Source organism: Octopus bimaculoides, chromosome 7 (genome assembly GCF_001194135.2).
Source record: "Octopus bimaculoides isolate UCB-OBI-ISO-001 chromosome 7, ASM119413v2, whole genome shotgun sequence".
NCBI classification, from domain to species: Eukaryota; Metazoa; Mollusca; class Cephalopoda; order Octopoda; family Octopodidae; genus Octopus; species Octopus bimaculoides.
In genome coordinates this window covers 21,717,006-21,734,134 of record NC_068987.1, presented here as the reverse complement: position 1 = coordinate 21,734,134, position 17,129 = coordinate 21,717,006, and the positions used below count along the sequence as shown (strand labels likewise).

Genomic DNA, 17,129 nt, shown 5'->3' with positions numbered 1-17,129 from the left:
TATATATATATATATATATATATATATATATATATATATATATATATGTTTATGTCTTACTTGTTTTAGTCATTGGACTGCTGCCATGACAGAGCACCACCTTAAAGAGTCTTTAGTTGAATGTATCAACCCCAGGACTTATTCCCTCAGTCTCTGTTGCAGAACTGCTCTTGTATTGGGATGTAAACAACAAAAGCACTATATGTCAAGCTGGTGGGACAAAAGCAAAGATACACACACACACACACACACACACACACACAAGCGTACACACACACACATACAAGCGTACACACACACACACACACACACATTAGATTAGATCTGGAATGGTATTGCGCAGTAGTTTATGTTCTACCGTGAATGATTCACAAAATCTTTTGAATTCTACAGGCACACATTGCATTCCATTATCAGACACTATCTTGTTTGGGATGCCAAATCTTGCAAATAATTTGTGTAAAAAATTTATCACAGTTGAGGAGGTTGTTTTTTCACACTTGCAAATTTCAGGCAATTTTGAAAAAACTATCAACTACCACTAAGTAGTAAGAGCCATTTAAAGGACCAGCAAAATCAATGTGTAACCTCAACCACAGAACATCTACTTTTGAACAATGTTTACTTTTTATTGTGGGCAATTTTTTAATTTTGTTTTGGCTAACATACAGGTGGTCCACTCTGTTTTACTCTAATTTGTTGTTTCAGTCCCTCAGCCGCATTCAAACCTTCAACTGAACTGACTACATTTCCACTCGAAACACTTATGCGTGTATGCCATAACTTGAATAGTTCCATCCACTCTGTGCTGAATAAATTAAGTGAACTTTTTAACACTTATATTTTTGCCTTTTTTGTTTGACCTCGAAATGTTACATTACATATGAATTCACCGAAAAAATATAACCTTTTTTCCATAACACCATGTGCTACCTTTCTGAGAAAAGGGTGAGGGTCACTGACAGTAAATGCATAGAAAATTTGCCTCAGTAAATTCCGACTGAACTATTCAAGCATGGAAAAGTGGACATAAAAAACAATGATGATGATGTATACCAATTTTCAAATGAAAACTCTTTCTTTAAAATGAAATTAAACTGTCATTTGTATATGTGCAATAAATGTTATTTTTCTAAATTTTATCAACATAAACACGTTTTTTTCTATTGAAATCTTCCCATAATTATTCTATCATTTGCCCCCTCTTCTGTCTCTTTGGTTCTCTGTGTGTGTGTGTGGAGCACTCCATTACTCATCGCCTGCCACCAAGCCCTGATCTTGTGCCTTTTATGCTAACTATCACCATACTTCTCTTTTTCTCTCTCTCCTTTGTCAGACTATACAATATAAAGTGTGATTGGAGAAATCAACCAACTCATCGACATTTACATCAGATATAGTTATTTTAAGCGTAAATTAGAAATAATTATTATTTAATATATGTGCATGTGTATCAAGAGCACATGTTTTTGTAAAACTGTATTCAACAAAAGGCATTTTGGTAGAGCTGTTGTTTTAATAAGACAGGTTGACATTTGGTTTTATATATATATACATATGTATGTATGTATAATTTTAAATCTATCTATGTACGTAAATGGTAAGGTTGGCAAATGCTTCAACCCACTACTGCATCATTCTTATCATCACCATCATAACTGTGAACATCACTATATTCTTTTATCGGTTTCAGCTCAAAGCCGCAGCAATGCTATATCAGTTTATTAAAGCAGATTGTCTAACCATCTCTAACAGGCTTTAAAGCAAGAAAACTATCCCTACCTTTCTGAGATTTTCGTCTGTCGTGGAGAATTTGTGCGAAATGGTCCATCAGATATATGTGCTCTTGCTGCTGCAGCTGCCCTGTAAAGTAGATGATAATAATAACAACAATAATCCTTTTTATTATAGGCACAAGACTTGAAATTCTGGGAATGGGGAACAGTCGATTACATTGACCCAGTACTCAACTGGTACTTCTTTTATCAACCCCAAAAGGATGAAATGCAAAGGTCACCTTGGAAGAGATTCAACTCAGAAGATGAAGATGGCTGAAATACTGCTAAGCATTTTGCCTGGCATGCTAACAATTCTGCCAGCTCACCACTTGAGTAATAATGGTAGTGGTAATTCTGACAACAATAATGGTGGAGGGGATAATAATGGTAGGGATAATAACCATTTCTACAATGTCTTATGAGATGAAAAGGAAAATTAATAAAGATACACCAAATCACTTGTCATGTGGTTAAGCTGGAAGTATGTCCCTCAGGAGAGAGCCAACCTGGGGTTGAAACATCAGCCAATGGCTCAAACTTTTCTCCAAATACAAACCTGGATGTTCATTTGAACAAGAACTGCCGCAATTTGAGCCTTCCAAATTTACCGACACAGAAAGAAAAATGTAAGCGGATCAAATGGACCCGGGAAGAGTATAAAGAATTAATATACATTTATTACTATGTATTAGGTAAACCATCTCAAGAGAGACACACTGCAAACTCTTACAAAATGTGGAGAACATGAATCAAGAGAGCAGATCCTATTTGGATGAAAAGAAGCTAGTAAATGTTAAGGGGATATCTTTAGAAATAATAGACTCAAAGATAGTGAAATAATCATGATCAACCATGCAACAAAAAATGACCTAAATATAAGACAAGAAGGAAATGAAGAATCAGTTGAAGAGAATAGCCTACCACAAGCTTTAATTGAAAGACTGTCATCTGACCAAATCAAATACAAAAACCTGAAGAAATAAGAAACTCTAATGAACCTGGTAAAGAGAGCCAGGAAAGTGGTAAAGAAACAATATTTGAAGACTATACATTTGCCGAAGAACACAGAGAATTTATGATAGAAATGAAACAGAAAATTCTGAATTAGCTTGCAATTGTAAGACATGTGAGTATGAATGATAGAGAACCACTTCATAAACTCACAGATACAAACCAAAAAAAAAAAAAAAAACAGGAGTGGCTGTGTGGTAAGTAGCTTGCTTACCAACCACATGGTTCTGGGTTCAGTCCCACTGCATGGCATCTTGGACAAGTATCTTCTACTATAGCCTCAGGCCGACCAAAGCCTTGTGAGTGGATTTGGTAGACGGAAACTGAAAGAAGCCTGTCGTATATATGTATATATATGTGTGTGTGTGTATGTTTGTGTGTCTGTGTTAGTCCCCCTAGCATTGCTTGACAACCGATGCTGGTATGTTTATGTCCCGTCACTTAGTGGTTCGGCAAAGAGACCGATAGAATAAGTACTAGGCTTCCAAAGAATAAGTCCTGGGATCGATTTCCTCGACTAAAGGCGGTGCTCCAGCATGGCCACAGTCAAATGACTGAAAGAAGTAAAAGAGTATAAGAGTAAAGAGTAAAATTAAAACTGGCAACTATGTAACAAAAGAAATCATTAAAACTTGATCTTACTGAGTTAAATTATTTATGCATCTGCTAAGGCAATTGAAATCAGTTGTATGTCTCTGATAAAACAAAAAAAAACAAACCTGGGAAGAAACCAAACTGGAGAATTAAAACTGAAAAAGAGATTTAATTAATAAGAGGGGAAATATCAATATTAAATTAACTAATCTGTGGAAAGTAAGATACAGAAAAGGAAGAAAGATGAAGAGGAAATATGGATTCTCACCAAGAGAAAGACTGCTTTCAAAAAAGGAACACTGAAGCAATAATAAGTCCAAGCAAAAGCTCAAAGAATACGAAGATTTGAGAAGAGAAACAGGTTTTACAAGGACAATAAGCTGTTCACATCCAATGCCAAAACATTCTACAGACAAATAGGGAAGCAGAAAATTACCATTGAAAGACTCCCACTCCTATGAAAGAAGATGAAAACTTTATGGAAAACGATGTGGAGTGATGAGAAGACATACAATGAAAATGTAGACTGATTTAGATGTGCAGAAGGATCCAACCAAAATTTACCAGAACAAGCATGGGAAGGCATCAGAACAACTGACTTAACTCATTACCTCCCATAATTCTATTAACTGGAATTTTTTTTATGAAACTTTGATTTCTAGCATAAAACAGCCTTAGAAACACGCTGAAATTATCAAAATAACATTTCAAAATAGCATTTTAAATAGAAATAAGCGAGATATTGGGTGAAAAATTAGCAAACCTCATTTGAATATCAGAGAAATATACCTAGTAGATATAGCAAAAAGGTTAGATATGTGTAAATATTGACAGATAATTACGAAATTTGTAATTTTTAAGTGATCTCATATGAGATCACTGGTAGGTAATGGGTTAAGGATGACACTCATGAAGGCTCATAAGTGGAAATCCTCTGGTAAAGATAAGATGCCAAATTTCTGACTTGCATCACTCCTGTGCACACATGCAAAGTTAGTTCAGCTGTTCAATAAAATTGTGACAGATCCTAAGCAAGTGCTATTATTTACCTTCTTCTAAAGAATAATGAAACCAAAGTCCCAAAAAAAAGCTACTGGCTCATAATCTGTTTATCCATCGCTTATAAAATTTTAGCATCCATCATCACAAAGAAAACATATGCATTTATGGAACAGAACAGTATTTTCTCCACTGAACAAAAAGGATGCTGACAAAACTCATATGGATGCAAAGATCAACTCCTAATTAATTGCATGATCCTTGAGAACTCATAACAAATGCAAAACTCTCAGTTCTACATGGATTGATTTCAAAAAGGCCTTTTGACATCATAACACATTCATGGATTTTGAAATCAATGGACATCTTCAAAATTTCTGCTGTAATTTCAAACTTCCTGAAGGAAAAAAGTGCATAACCTGATAGGTGATAGCTGATAGGTGAGAGCAGAAACCTCTGCATGGCAAATATGTAGCCTGTAGCAAACAAGCTGATGTTGACCAGGAGCCAACCCTACAGAGTTCAGGGCTAAAGGCAGAGAGCAATAGCTTCATCTTAGCTGTTCAAGTTCAAAGCTTATTGACCTACAACTACCAAGCCAATATGAAGAAAAATGGAGTAGACACAAAGTGTTGATTCTGAAATGATGAGATTGAAACAGTGGACCATTTAATCTCAGAATGTTAAGTTTTAGTACCAGTGAAGTATAAATCAAGACTTGACAGAGTTGGCCAATATCTACACTGGTTAAGATGTCGATACTACAAAATCAAAACTGTTGACAAATGGTATAGGCACCACTCTGAGAGAGAAAATGTAATGGTTCTTTGGGACTTTCCAGTATATTGTCAGAACCATTAAAGCTGATAAACCAGATGTTGTTGTAAAAGATCAAAACAATAAAATCTGTTTATTGATCGACATGAGTATTCCTTGTGATTCTCATATCTCAGCAAAAGAATTTGACAAGCTCAGAAAATATAAGATTTGCTCATTTAAATCGAAAAAAAATGTGGCATCTCAAGGTAGTTACAATACCAGTAATTGTAGGAGCGCTTGGAATGAAGAAGAAAAGGAACTGAAAATTATATGAGAATGATCCCTGGCTTACCATCCATGCAAAAAATGCGAAAGATTGTTTTAATTGGTATGTCACACATATTGAGAAGAGCATTGTCGCTGTGAGAATGATTACAATACATGTAAATTTTTTTCCTTTTTTCTTTTCTTTCTTTTCCTTTTTTTTCTCTTTTTTTTTCTTTTTCTTCTTTCATGTAACTTGACTTTTAAATGAACAATCTGGTACGCTTATTTTAATAGCCTACAAATGCATACAGGGAGTTTCTTTTCCCTAAGGTGTCAGTAAGGCACTCAGCAAGAAATGGAAACAAAATTGAAAGAAGAAATTGAAATAATAATAATAATGATGATGATGAAAATAATTAGATTCATATTTTGGCACAAAGCCAGCAGTTTTAAGGACAGAGGAAATAGTTGATATCATCCTATACCAGTACTTAACTGGTACCATGAGTTTGGTCTTGCCAGGGTTGAAAATTACCAGCCACTTCTCTCCCCATTTCTTAACAGCCTGGAAATCCATCTGTTGATTAGTAGCAAATTCCAAAGAATTTAGTGACTTTGTCATTACTAAACTGGTGATTGGAATATAAATTAATACAAAATTTAGATAGATTTTCATTTAGATCACTTTAAAGCAGGAAGTTTGTATCACAAAGCCAGGGACAATCTCAATCTGGTTGCTGTTTAAGGAAACAGATTGAGGTTTGAAGTATTTTTGGTTATTGCAGATAAAGAGGTGGTGCCCACATCAGCTCAAAAAAAAAAAAAGGGGGGAAACCTTTAATAAATCATCTAAAATATTTAGGCATTTAAAAACTCTTTTGACACCAATCTGCTCAAGTTCCATGATAAAAAAAATCTAAAACCTCTAATTTCAAAATGTTTGTTTAAGTCCTTCACTTACTATGGAGTACAAGTCACCAACAACTTTTCTCCATTATTCTCAACTTTGGGCAGTTGAAGATGAATTCATCTCTTAGGTTTTGTGAGCTTAGAACAGTCATTGATGCTTCTGTAAAATTAGTTTTTTTTTTTTTTATGTAGGAATATTGGCCCTACAGAAGCCCATTTTTACCCCTGGGTAGTCCATGTTAATCTGGCCTCTAATCTTTGACCTGTCCAGAATGAAATGCCCTATTAGGAGCTCATGTTCCACTGGTATAACTCTCAGGAAAAAATGTCAAGATACAAGCCACCACACTGCTACAAGAACTTGACATTGTGGTGGTCATTTTAAAATTAAATCTTACAATATTATCAAAAAATCTATTAAACACCAGCTTAACAATTAACAATAAAAGCATTATTATTACAAAAACCCTCCAAAATGCATTGAAACACACAAATTGTATTTCATTGGAAACATGCTAAACCAAAAGTATTTATCTAGATTTGTTGGCTACTACCCTCAACCAAACTTACCCTGACCGTGACATTGGTTTACCAGAATCTTGGAGACTGGTACATTTGTGGTCCTGTTCGTGGCGGTGTTTCAGACAATAATTTTTCTGACAGCGGTCACATCTTACTGGAACCATCTAAAAAAACAAATGAAGAGATAGCATTTAGAAGTCAGTTTTTTTTTTAACTCTTTAGCATTTAAACCAGCCATATCTGGCCCACATAAGCTTTCTGTTTTATGGTCTAACCAGCCAGATGCAGCCAATCACACCTATCATTCAATGCTATTCTAAAAACATACAATCATATCATCTCAAAATTTCAAAGCTATGAGATAATACATGATTAATTAAATACAATGTTAATGAAAAAAAAAAACTGAATGTTGAAGGGTTAAATCATTTGTTTTTTAGGTCAGGTCAATCCTGACTGAGAACACTATCAACAGATATGTCCCAACTGTGGTGACCACCCCATGTATTTGATGTACCTAGTATTACATTGTTTAAAGTCTTTAGCTTTTATGAGATGAATTGTGATTTGAGGGAAATTTGGTGGCTATTTCTAGCAAATTAGTACAGTTGTTTTCAGTCAGAAAATTTCCTACTAATAGCTACACAAGTGAATGAAATCTCTGGTATGGTTGCATGGTTAAGAAATTCCCTCCCCAATCATGTGGGTCCAGGTTCAGTTGTTATGCATGGCACCTTGGGAAAGTGTCGTCTACTACAGCTCCAGGCTGACCAAAGCTTTGAGTAGATCTGTTTGACAAAAACTGAAAGAAGTTGCAATTCATTCCAAAATTGATAGCTCTTCGACACCCAGTTATGTACTGCTAAGCTAAAATATTCTCTCATTTTTTCAATCTTTCCATTCATTCATTTGCTATTAATATGCGTGGAGGCGCAATGGCCCAGTGGTTAGGGCAGCGGACTCGCAGTCATAGGATAGCAGTTTCAATTCCCAGACCAGGCGTTGTGAGTGTTTATTGAGCAAAAACACCTAAAAGCTCCACGAGGCTCCGGCATGAGATGGTGGCGAACCCTGCTGTACTCTTTCACCACAACTTTCTCTCACTCTTTCTTCCTGTTTCTGTTGTGCCTGTAATTCAAAGGGTCAGCCTTGTTACACTGTGTCACGCTGAATATCCCCGAGAACTACGTTAAGGGTACACGTGTCTGTGGAGTGCTCAGCCACTTGCACGTTAATTTCACGAGCAGCTGTTCCGTTGATCGGATCAACTGGAACCCTCGACGTCATAAGCGACGGAGTGCCAACACACAATATTAATATGCATTATTTACTAACATCTACTTTCATAAGCTAATCATTTAAATTGACTCTTCAATATATAACTTCCTAATTTCTCTCTCTCTCTCAGCCTTCGTTTTCTCCCTAATTCTTCATGCAATTTCCAAATGAAATCTCTAACACCCTTAACTCTCCTCCCCTCCTGTGTTCTCAAGTTGGCTACATATTTCTTGTACCATCTCTCTAAATTAACACTTACTTGTTCGCGATGCACCTGCCCATTCATACCCCCACCACCAATACCGGATATCTCTCTTCTCCCACCACCAATACCGGATATCTCTCTTCTCCCACCACCAATACCGGATATCTCTCTTCTCCCACCACCAATACCGGATATCTCTCTTCTCCCACCACCAATACTGGATATCTCTCTTCTCCCACCACCAATACCGGATATCTTTCTCCCACCACCAATACCGGATATCTCTCTTCTCCCACCACCAGTATGGGATATCTCTCTTCTCTCACTGGAAACCCCCTCCCTCACTGGTGGTATCTTCTATCATACCTGCAATTTCCTCTCCCCCCCTCTCTCTCCCAGGACAAAGGAAACTAGTTTAGCTGCCCACCTACTTAATCGGCTACCTTTCATTTTGATTCGAATTTTGCCAACAAATTACTTGGTAATCTCCATGAGCATGTGTTGTTTTGTCAACTGTCAGTTGATGTATCGAAGTAGAAAGAGAAAGCTAACAGGTTGTACGTGCGTGCTTGTTCCTCTGTGTGTGTGTGTGTGTGTGTGTGCATGCTTGTTCCTCTCTTCTCTCTCCAGAAACCCCCTCCCTCACTGGTGGTATCCTTTATCATATCTGCAATTTCCTCTCTGCCTCTCTCTCTCCCCAGGACAATTGCAACTAGATTAGCTGCCCACCTACTTAATCTAACATTGGCATATTGATATTCATATTCACTTTTATCTATCTTTATTTATTTATTTACTTAAATCTGCAACACCAGTAATGCTTAAATTTACGAATCAAATTTATGATGTTCACAATGTTTATACTTACAATGCCACTAACACCTACTCCTGCCCCCAGTAGGGGCAACAATCTTAACACGCTTGAATGTTTGAATGATGACAGGTCAAAAGTGAGAACAGGTGTAGCATGTCTATCAAACGAACACAAAAACCTTCTTCTTTTCAGGTGCTGAATAACATCTCCCCTCCCCATGCCTCCTCCCACATTTTTTTCCCAGTTTTTAGAGTTGGCCCTGTCAATATAGGCACACTGAAAGGTAAATCTAGTGAGATTGTAGAGATGCTTCAACGGAGACATGTTGGTGTATGCTACATACAAAAGGTAAGGTGGAGAGGAGCTTCAACCAGGGTCCTCACAGGCAAGGTACATAAGTATAAAATCTTCTGGGAAGGTAACAGTGATGGAGTAGGGGGTGTAGGCATACTCTTTGCGGAGAAATGGGTGGATAAGGTCAATTGGATGACCATGTCGGCTCGATGGTCATGTCAATTGCATGGTTTGTACATGTTCTTGGGTGACAAAAATCTGTCTTAAGGTTTCACACCATCACCTGGCTGTTAGGTACATTTAGTGAGGTCCACTTTGTTGCAAGCTTCTAAACCCAGACACCAATGTATAGATAACCCAATAGCCACTGTTCCATTCTTCCTTTCCTCATCCATCTCTGATGCCCTTCAACAAAGTCATTCTTTCTTGACTAAATTGTAAACACACACACACACACACACACACACACACACACACACACACACACACACCACAGAGGCATGCACATAGATATCCAAAGAGATATAAAGGAATAAAAGATGAAATGACTCACCTCTTTCTGTTTACATCCTTTAAATGAACATTTATTTACATAAATCTGTAATGAATAAACAAATTCAAATATCAATCTTTGAAAAATTGAGGAAGAAAAACAATCAAACATTAAACTGAAGGTTCACTCAACACTTTTCAGTAGAGTAATATATCTATTTAATTTCCATAGGCACAGACATGACTGCATGATAAGAAGCTTGCTTCCTAACCACATGGTTCTGGGCAAGTGTCTTTGGTTATAGCCTTGGATTCACCAAAAGCTTGTTAGTGGATGTGGTGAACAGAAACTAAAAGAAGCCCAGCATGTGTGTGTGAGTCTGTCTGTCTGCCTCTCACTATCACTTGACAACCGATGTTGGTGTGTCTCCATAACAGTTTGGCAAAAGAGACTAATAGAATAAGTACCAGGCATAGCAAAAAATAAAGTAAGTACTGGGGCCAATTCATTCAACTGAAATTCTTCAAGGCGGTGCCTCAGCATTGTTACAGTTTAATGACTGAAACAAGTAAAAGATAAAAGTTAAGGAAAAGGTTAACAGTAACATCAAAGTAGCTGTTGGTTGTGTGGTTAAGAAGTTTGCTTCCCAACTGCATGACTTTGGGTTCAATCACACTGCATAGCACCTTGGACAAGTGTCTTCTACTACACCCCTGAGCTGACTAAAGCCTTGGCAGACAGAAACTGAAAGAAGCCGAGCTTCTGAAAGAAACTGAAAGGCGGCAAGCTAGCAGAAACGTTAGCATGCCGGGCGAAATGCTTAACGGTATTTCGTCTGCCGTTACGTTCTGAGTTCAAATTCCACCGCGGTCGACTTTGCCTTTCATCCTTTCAGGGTCGATAAATTAAGTACCAGTTACACACTGGGGTCGATGTAATCGACTTAACCGCTTTGTCTGTCCTTGTTTGTTCCCTCTGTGTTTAGCCCCTTGTGGGTAATAAAGAAATAAGAAACTGAAAGAAGCCCATTGTGTATAAGTGTGTATGTGGTGTGTACATCTGCATGTGTGCATGTATGTGTATATGTAAATGTATGCATTTTCATGTGTTTCTAATTTTCTATCAAAATATGTGCAGCAATAGGGAAATGTTACCATGCTTGGAAACAGGCAAGACTTGAGAGTCTGTCATAGAAAATTTCCTCAACGAATTCCATCTGACTTGTGCAAGCACAGATGTTGAAACACACATAAACCATTGCTAATGGATTTGGTGGAAGGAAACTAAAAGAAGCCAAACGTGTGTATTTATAACTATTGTGTGAAACCCAGACAAGGAGACACATGCACTTTCATATGCACATATATACACAATGGACTTTCAGTTTCCATTTACCAAATCCACTTGGGAGAACACTTATCCAAGGTGCTGTGCAGTGGGACTGAATCTGAAACCACATGGGGTGGGGGTTGTGTGTGTGTGTGTGTGTGTGTGTGCATGTCTGTATTTCCTTGTCTTAACATCATATGAAAGTTGTAAAAGGGTGTCACTGTTATACAAGCAGTGTCATTTCCAATAGTCTGCCAAAAACATGTCTCGCCATGGGGAAATTGGTGAGGGTTGGGAACATGAAGGGTATTCAACCATAGAAAATTTGCCTCAACAAATTTAGTCAAACCCATGCAAGCATGGAAAATGGATGTTAAGACAGTGATGATATATAAATATATATATAAAAGGTAAAAGACACCCTTCAGTCATGAATGACCATGGTATTGCACCTAGAAAGTTACCCTTTGAGACACAAGTCCAGGCAAGGTAGTTTATGGAAGACCAACAGTCACCCATGCATACCAGCCTCCCATCTCTTCGTCACCAATTTTATCCAAGGGAAAGGCAAAAGGGCCGATACAGGTTGGCACCAGTGAAGCTGCAACTCATTTCTACAGCTGAGTGAACTGGAGCAACGTGAAATAAAGGGTCTTGCTCAAGAACACAACACACAGCCTGGTGCAAGAATTGAATTCATTCCCTCATGACTGTGAGCCCGATGCTCTAACCACTGAGCCATGTGCTTTCACACACACACACACACACACACACATATATAATTTAATGTCCATGTTCTATACTGGAATGGGCTGGATGGTTTGACAGGATCTGATGTGTCTAAGGATTGCATTGAGCCCCAATGTCTGCTTTGGCATGGTTTTATGGCTGGATCCCCTTCTTAACACCAATATTAGGAGCTAAAGAAAAATAATGAAGCCAGTGGCATGAATTTGAGTAACAAAGTTGACTAGAGAGGGAAGTGCACTAAATGCTAGACATGACAAAGTCTTATTAAAATTTCTCTTGCAGACAGAGAAATGAAATGAAAACACTGTATGAGAAGGGGAGATAATTTCAAAATAGTACAAATTTTTCAGGTAGACTGACGTGGTTTAGGAGAAAATGACACCTGCCTGTTTCTGGAATGAGGAATAGTTATGGATAGATGTTTCAGCCTTGGTCTGGCCTTATCAAAATAACATACCCCCTTCATAGAAACACCACAAACACGAGCACACCGACGACACACAAAAATAGCAACACACAAACTATTAAATATTCAAACATAAACAAAAGCAAAAAAAAAAAAAAACAGTTGTTGATACCTTTCGGCGTTGTCTGGCAGGATCTGACTGACAATCATTGTCTATATGATGGCCAATCACAACATCTGGAAGTTCTCCTTTCTTTAAGCCAATTGGCGTATTGCATAAGGGACAGACTGGAACTTGGTTGTCCTGCAAAATACAAGAATATGTGAGGAAAGATGAAGAGGAAACTGCAGAGATAAATAAATGAAAATGAAAATACAAAGGGAAATGGCATCTGATCTGGGAACTTTAAAATTTATCAACTCCTAGATATGACATGTTTTCTATCATAGTTAACAATACCAGATGATATCATTCCCAAGACAAATTACCTGTCTATCAAAGTTAACATTATCAAATGATTTACTACCTCTCATAACTCTCCTGAGATATGACACTAGTCTATCACAGTTAACACTATCATATGATCTGGTACTTATTATATAGCTTGTGTGATATGACAGCAGTCTAAAACAACTCTCTGCTGTTTTAATATTTATGCTTCCAAACTAACTTGAACTGTATGATACAGCAATTACAAATATGAAATAAATACATATACTCACTACCACCACTAACAACAACAATAATAATCACACAAAAATATTTTGAATTAGTTACCTTTTTGTATGATTCTGGACATTTGTGTGTTGCATACTGAATATGATCACGGCTAGAAAAGAGAACAGAAAGAATATCAAATATTTAACTATGTAAAATGACAGTTTATTATCGTTACAGTCAACTTTGCATTTCAGCCCTCAGGGGGTTGATAAAATAAAGTACCATTTAAGCATTGTAGCCAATTTAATTGACCAACCTACCACTTCTCCAAATTTTTTCAGACCTTACAACAGTCAGAAACAATTATTATCATTGTTATTTATCATTACTGTATGGTATACAGTAATGAAAAGAAATTTCACGACTAAGATATAAAACACTCATGATGTTATGCAGTTGGCCCAAGTGAATTTTTTAATTATATAGCTATGCCTGCACTTATTACTGATATGTTTTTTAGAATTTACATTTCAAGAGTGCAGCTATTAAATCTACTGGGACAGTAGGTTCAAAAAGTTTAAGATTTGTTAAAGCTTTACCAATGTAGTCATACAGTAGGAGAATAATAATTTCATTCCATAGTTATGACTATTTACTTCTTGGTGTAAAATGAAATATAATGGATGACAACTCTCAAGATTGAAGAGGTAATATATGTGTAACAAAGAATAAAGCTTTGAGACGTCTAATATGACTGCACTTTCAAAACTACCTATGAGGTAATATTGAAAGTGTAGCTCAGTGTTTCAAATGAAATACAATTTCAAAATATTCATGGAATTTCCATGAGCTCTTTGTATTCACTGAGCACAGCTTTGCCTTTCATGCCTCCAAGATCAATAAAATGAAGTAGCAGCCAAATAATGGAGCTGATGGTATCAATTAAGCTTGCCCTTCAAAACTGCTGGCCTTGTACCTAATACACCTGTCCAGTGTCCAACTACTGCTGCCTCATGAAGTTATGTAGAGCAGCTGCTATCATGTGTAGGAGAGATTCAACTATCAGCTGAAGCCATTGTAAAGATCATTCCATTTCTTTTTGTAGAAACTCACAAAATTATCCATCTTCCCAACAACAAATTTGGCCACCTTATTTCAGAATTTAATATTTCAATATTGCCTACAGATATGATCATAAAGCCAAAAACAATGCAGCACTTAAGACTTTCACTACCACTTTTCCAGACTTATAATTGTCTAGACATAGAAAAAACTACTCTCACCAGTTGTTACCTGTTGAGACACTGTATTCTTCAAAAGTTCCATACTTACTTAAATTTGCCAACACTACTCATGGCATGTCTATGTATCCTTTCATCCTTATAGTTCTTTTACTATTCACTTTCCTGTTATTTTTTTAAAATTTTATTTCAGGTATGTATTTTATCCTGTATATTTTACATGCATTTTTGGTTCTCGCTGCTATCTTTCTTCTGATTTATTGATGCTTTCTATCTTCTCTTTTACCACTTTCAGACTAGTTGTAATGCACCTGAGCACTATATATGAGGTGATATCAAAAGGTTTCCAGACTAGTTAGGTTTGATAAAAAATAACTTATTTACCTTAGTTTTAACATCTCTTTCAAAATGGTCACCTTGCACAACAATACACTGGATCCAGTGTTCCAGCCACTTTTGGAATCTGGAAGTTATTTTCCGTAAGCAAGTCGAGGACCTTCTGCAATTCATTCTGGATCTCAACAATGGTGTTAGAACAGAGACCTTTGAGCTGCATTTTCATCTTGGAGAAGAGATGGAAGTCTGCAAGTGCTAAATCTGGCAAATAGGGCAGGTGTGGTAGTGATACCATTTAGTTTTTGGTGAGAAACTCACAAGCGAGGAGAGCTCAATGACAGACTGCATTGTCCTTTTGAAGAATCTAATACTTCATACCCTACAGATTCAGTGGCTTTCACCAAATGTCCACCCTCAAACACTTCAAAATGTCGCAGTAGAACTATTGATTGACAATCTGGCCCTAGAGGAAGAATTCTCAATGCACGAGCTGATGAAGTTTCTCCACATTTCCAAGGGTGACGCTTGTGGCAGATCTTCCAGAAACATTGTTCTGCTTTTGAAGTGCCTGTGCCACTCAAAACATTGCGTATGACACATTGCTTCATTGTTATAAGCTTGTTAAAGCATGTGCAATGTCTCTATAGCAGACTTCCCAAGTTTAACACAAAATTTCATGTTGGCTCTTTGTTCCAACTTCTACAAACTACAGCATACATGTGATCACAAAAACACAAATTTCACAAATTGAGAAGTAAACACAGCAATGTCACTTGGCACACTGCCTCATGAAGGTCACTGCTAGCTCTCACTGTACACACAACCATGTACTGCAATGTGTTGATGTTTTACAGAACTAGTCCAGGAACTTTCTGATACCACCTCATATAATAAGCTCAATGATGACTGTAGTTTTTCATGGTCAAAAATCACAAGGACAAGCAAATGATCTTTGACACCGCAGAGTTTTTTTTTCTCCTGCCTGCAGTTAGTTTTAAAATGAAAGTCAATCAACACAATCCAATCCCATTCTTTAAACTTGGAGGTCTGAGCACAGTGGATTTGTAGGCTGAGGCAGTTGGACTGTCTTACAATGAAATGGCCTTCTTGTAAGTGAATTGTTTTTCAGGGAGGGAGAGCTTCATCTACCCTGGAATAATCTCATTATTATGATAAAGCGATGTTTAACCCCAAGTCAGCCTTAATCCAACTCAAAGGCATTCTACCAGTGATCATACCTTCCTATACCTTCAGATATATTTGCATCTAGGACTATGTTTAGCAAACATCACATTTTTCAGACAATGTGATGAAGGAAAGTTGGCTGCTATTTCTAGTATGTTGTGTGTTCACATGGAGTTCCTCACTTACTCATAATCTAGAATGAGTGTTGCAGCCCAGTATTTGACCAGTTAAAATGGACAAATCACCACTGAAGGCCATCTATAAATAGACTTAACAGGAAAAAAAAAAAAAACAGCAACTGTAGATAGCATCGTCCTTCACCACATAAGCAAACTACTGACAACAAACTTGTTTATTAAAAGAAACTGGTTCATTAGAAAATACATTCATGGAATCTTTCTGGTTTCAACAATTAACCAGAGGTCACGCTGGGGCATCACACACACACACACACACACACACACAAAACTGTGTGTGTGTGTATGTGCGTGCGTGCGTATGTGATTGATTTTAAGATCCTAGTGCTCAGGTGTTGGGAGTTAGTTAGCTTCGAGCATGTCCCAGTCCGTAGTAGGTATAAAAAACAATTTTCGGGAGCAATAATAATTCTGGGGCACAGAAGGTTGTAGGTTTTCCCCATATCGAAGTTAGGTAAACTGCAAAAGGGTTATTTTATATTTCACAATTAGCATCTAGGGTTGCTAGGGATGCATAAAAAAAAAATCCAAATAGACGGAATGAAGCATGCAAAATCCAGGCTACATATGTTTCCTAGTTAGCAGGACCTCGGAAGTAATAATTACTCAACGAGGGGTACTCCACTGGCTACTCATCAGGCCGAAGATATTTTAGATAAATGAAAGTTACATTGTTGTCAAAGGATCCCAAGTTAACTAACTCGTAAGAAATGTCTCACACACACGCGTGCGCGCGAGCACGCACACCCCAAATTATGTAGAGATACGTATTCGAGAGTGTAGATTATGATTTTGCTAAGAACATAACATTTTTTTTTTAAAGAAATTTCGTTTTATTCTTCCCCATATGTCCCTGACTTTGTTTAAAAGTCTCTTAAAATACATATTTTTTCAATGACATTTTATAGAAATGCCTTTTCGGCAGTGTAGATTACGTAATGTCTCAACTTAAATTCCAAACAAATCTGGAAAAGAAAAGTGAAGATGCTGAAGGTACGAACATAGTGAAAAATTCGTGGCGCGATGGAAGTAAAACGATCTAAAATAGCTCTAAAAGTGTGTGTGTGTGTGTGCGTGTGTGTGTGTGTGTGTGTGTGTGTG

General features: G+C 37.1%; 1 protein-coding gene across 3 annotated transcripts in view; it reads right to left on the bottom strand.

The window, feature by feature from the left end:
* The window catches only part of LOC106879534 (AN1-type zinc finger protein 2A), a 63,321-nt gene that overhangs the window by 21,413 nt on the left and 24,779 nt on the right, over positions 1 to 17,129 (bottom strand). For 2 of the 3 annotated variants that reach the window (XM_014929164.2, XM_014929165.2), the window contains exons 3-7: positions 13,187 to 13,238; positions 12,581 to 12,712; positions 9,984 to 10,028; positions 6,888 to 7,003; positions 1,783 to 1,863 (exon numbers count right to left, since the gene is read on the bottom strand). In XM_014929164.2, the coding sequence (XP_014784650.1) occupies positions 1,783 to 1,863; positions 6,888 to 7,003; positions 9,984 to 10,028; positions 12,581 to 12,712; positions 13,187 to 13,238 (426 nt within the window). Of the gene's footprint in view, positions 1 to 1,782; positions 1,864 to 6,887; positions 7,004 to 9,983; positions 10,029 to 12,580; positions 12,713 to 13,186; positions 13,239 to 14,401; positions 14,507 to 17,129 lie in introns of those variants that run through there. The other variant, XM_052969332.1, reaches the window with a different exon arrangement.